We start from the raw sequence: 4,268 nt of genomic DNA on the forward strand, positions 1-4,268 counted from the left end.
ATTCTCTAAACATAACATGATTGCAACAAAATGCAAACCTTTAGCTAGGGTGAACGTAATTTTGAAAAATGTGGAAAATGGACATTGTCCATTCAAAACGAAAAGATTTGTTACAAGCATATGCAAGTCACTACTATTCATTTGTTAAAGATATAATTACAAAACTCGAAGAAGACGTGGCACTATTAAATATAAAAGACTTGTACGTAAAGCACCAAATATCAATACGATTTATGTCTCCCATTCTTTAACTTTTTGTGAATTTTGTATCACAAAATGACGGAGGAGGATAGACCGAAAGTCCATTAATGATGTTATCTATAGAGGCTCGCTGGTAGATAAGTGATGCAATATTTCTCCCCTTCTTAAAAATAAACCACAGTTAAGTATTCATCCACAACAAGAAATAGAGATGGACACTAAATAACCCCCTCCCCTCTCAAACAGATCATTTCCTACTTCTTGACGATAAAAAATGAATCAACAACAGCAGTGTAATATTTATGGAGGTACACACATGGCTGCTACTACTTCAAGAGTATCTCAAACTCCTCCTGTCCTGAGCAAACGGAAGCACCAAGACATTACAGGCAATTGCACACAAAACTTATCGTCATTTAAATTTAAAAAAAAATAAGGGAATGACTCAGGGTTTACCAGCACTGAAATTTATAAATGTTTTAGATGTTCATCCAATTCAGTTCGTATTTTATATGTTTACTCTTGACTTCACCAGTTTATATATATCCAAAAATTTGTTTTTAAATTTAGATATCATGTGTATGAACTTTATATATACCTTAATTACTTGAACATTAATTGAATGCAAATAAGTTTCTCAGAGATGAATTGATATTTTTCCCTTTTTCCGGCAGATAATGAGGCGGAAGAAGTGATAGCACTATCAGTAGAGGATCTACTTGCTGAAAAAAAATTCTCTTGTGAGTTTTGCAACAAGAAATTTAACAGAGAACAGAATCTGCAACTTCACAAACGGGCACACAATTTACCATTTTCCCTTAAGAATGGCAAAAATGAAGATGGGAAGCGAAAGGTATATTTGTGTCCCGAAACAACTTGTGCTAGTCATAATCGATGTAATGCATTGGGAGATTTTACCAGCCTGAAAAAACATTATAAAAGAAAACATAGTGAAAAAACATTGAGCTGCCCCAAATGTTACAAGATGTATGCAGTTCAAGCTGATCTCAGAGCTCACTTGAAGACATGTGGCACCAAAGAGTACAAGTGTGAGTGTGGTGGTGCTTTCTCAAGGTAATCTAAAAATCGTAAATGTTGATATCAAAAATTTTCCTGATCTCTGATTATAATATATGCTGATCAGTAGATTAATTATGTTCTTTTCAGCACTTCAACTTAATTTACTGTTAGGACACACACATATTACATAATAAACACAGGCCTTTAGCGAGAAAAGTACATACACACGCCTTTAGCGAGAAAAGTACATACTATGTAGTCACTGTTCAGTTACGTTTCTTGGTGTCTCTTGCGGTCCTAGTTCTCATCTCCAGGTGACGACATACAATTACTTTGTTCTCTCTCTGACGACACATACAATTACGTATGTGGATTTTAATAATAAATGGCTGTCTAAGTAGTTTCACTTCTGATTCGTGGCTTCCATTTCTTTTGTTGTATTTAATATTTAAGTAGTTGTACGACTTGTTTGCTTGACGATGATCCTAATAATTTTTAACCATTTTAGGGTGAATAGAAGTTTCTTCTAGATATCCATGAGCCATATTAATTTCTAGGATATATTCTATATTGTGACATGATTGCAGCTGTACATGAATGTTGATATTCTTGATTCGAATCGACTGTTAAATATTAATTTTTTTCCAATTTAAATGTGTAAGTTTGTAGGAATGCTATACTGCTTTTGTAGGAATGCTATACTGCTTCATGCTGAATCTATCTATAATTTAGTTCTCTGTTCTTTAATCTTAAAACCTTTGATGTTTTTTGATATCTACATAAAAGGAACTGAATTTTAAGATTAATCTAGTTTCTTAATTATCAATATTGTAAGCATTCACAGAACTTTTTCAATAACAAATCAATCCTCTTGCACGCAATCATGGACCACAGAATCATATGATTACTTGTAATTGTATATGTACTACTCTTTTAACAAATTTATTCATTGATACAGGCGTGACAGTTATATAGCACACCGGACACTGTGTGGTGCACTAGTCCAGCATCTATTTTCCCAGGATAACGATTTTCCAGCCACTAATATAAGTCAGGGAAATTTATTTGGACCAAATATAATTGATAATTTTTGCTCACTTCCCACCAACATGGCTGCTGTCAGTGCCGGTATTACTACCAGTGACAATCTATATCCTTCATTATATAACAACATCCTGGCTCCTCCCTACTCGACTTTACAGTCTTCATCACAATCTTCAATTCACTCTGAACGGAGGAATATTATCACTGTAACCAATCCAGGCAATAACAGCAATGCTCAAGGCACTGAATTTATTACTGACAATAGTTCTGAAGTTAATGTGTTGTATGACCGACTCTTTGCTGTTTCAAGTGCTCATTCTACTGCATTGCCACAAGAAGCTCCACAACAAGGCTATAGTCTGGCTAATCCAGGATACTCTGCTTCTTTCACAGGAAGTTTGAATAACTCAACAGGTACAATAGCTTCTAGTCTTGACACAGATTATTCTCATATCTACCCTGATTTCAGAAGTGCAGCTAGTGGCAATTCTCATTTTTCAGTGTTCCAAAGTAATATTAGTAGCAATGTCTCGCAAAATGGTTGTCCATCAGAGATTTCAGGCGTTGGTCAATTCAATCAGGAGCAGTTGCGTGGAAGCAACAATGGAGTGGGTGGCCAATCTAATTTCCCAGGTTTTCAAAATATGTGGATGGATGGAAGCGGAAGTTATTAGAGCCTACTTACTACAATCGAAAATATATAGTTATCAAAATAAATAAAAATTGCCAAACTATGTTGAGTGCAGTTGTAAGAAATTTTTATTTTACTTGTTAAAAACCTAAACAAGAGTCGTTTGGTTTTTATTAGTGTATTTCTTATAGCTGGCTAAATTGATTGGTTTTCCCATATATACTGCTCTATGTATTATTTGGCATGTTGCATTTGATTTATACAGTACAGGAAAATGGAGTGCTCAAGTTCAAATTTGAAGTTTATAAATCAGCCTATATATTCCTGCTCAGTGAAGCAATTTATTAGCAAGTGAACCATCATTGTACAGTTTATTAATTTCATAAGCAGGCATAAATGTAATCCCTAGTTTTAAATTCAGACATGCACCATAATTTGTTCACTTTATTAGATCAAATATTACTGCTGACACCACTAAATCATGAAATTTTGGGTGACTGAGGTGGGCTTATGGATTTCGCAAGTTATCAACCCTGTGTCCTGGTAGTCGGCCCTTATCCATACCAGTTGTTGATCCTAAAATTGTAGCTGTTTTCGCTAGCCGTGGTGCTCTAAAGCGTGATGCACACAACTCAACTGCCCCTAATTGGGGCTGCCACTTAGTGGGGGTGGAGCAGAGTATTCTGTCCACAGTGTTTGATGTTATATATTAAGGTGGAGTTGGCTTAAATGTCATTAGTAATGGTCTAATCTTCTTTGAAGTGATTGCGAACCAATTAGGCGCTTATACCTATGATTCGAATGGATACAAACTGGGGTTGTTGAATTGAAGGGTTTCATTTCTTGAGGATCTTTTCAGTAACTCTTGACAAGAGAGATCCCTAAATATCCATTTGAAAAAAGAGATGAATAGATAGGGCGAAGCCAGCCGAAGAAAGGGCGCTAAGGAGCGAGTGAAGTATACGACGTAACGAGGCATGTAAACATTCTTTCATCTCATATTTGTCTTCATATTTTTACTCCTAATTTTTTGTGTCAATATTTTTTGGCTTAATGATATTTTGACCCTTAAAATATGGGCCGTTATACTCATCAGCCCCAAATGTATGAAGTCATATTTTTTGACCCCTATATTATATCCATACTTTTAACCCTTTTCGCTCCAAAACGACATATCAACGAATATCGGAGGGTAAAATTGGCTTTTACTAAAATTGTTCCCTCCAAAATAAAGCAATATCGGAGAGTTAAAAGGTATAAAGACGGATACTATAGGGGTCAAAAGGTATGATTTCATACATTTCATAATATTCTTAATATAATTCTTTTTTCATTGATGACTAGCAAATTAGTTAAGTACAGTGTCTGGCTG

The 4,268-nt window shown here is 35.0% G+C and overlaps 1 protein-coding gene across 1 annotated transcript; it reads left to right on the forward strand.

The window, feature by feature from the left end:
* Positions 1–339: 339 nt before the first annotated feature.
* Positions 340–3,026, forward strand: LOC141705957 (uncharacterized). The gene is made up of 3 exons (XM_074508812.1): positions 340–590; positions 876–1,275; positions 2,180–3,026. The coding sequence occupies exons 1-3, from the start codon at positions 476–478 to the stop codon at positions 2,937–2,939; spliced, it is 1,275 nt and encodes a 424-aa protein (XP_074364913.1). The 5' UTR covers positions 340–475; the 3' UTR covers positions 2,940–3,026.
* The last annotated feature ends 1,242 nt before the right edge of the window (positions 3,027–4,268 follow it).

Source organism: Apium graveolens, chromosome 2, assembly GCF_009905375.1.
Source record: "Apium graveolens cultivar Ventura chromosome 2, ASM990537v1, whole genome shotgun sequence".
In the NCBI taxonomy this organism is placed as follows: domain Eukaryota; kingdom Viridiplantae; phylum Streptophyta; class Magnoliopsida; order Apiales; family Apiaceae; genus Apium; species Apium graveolens.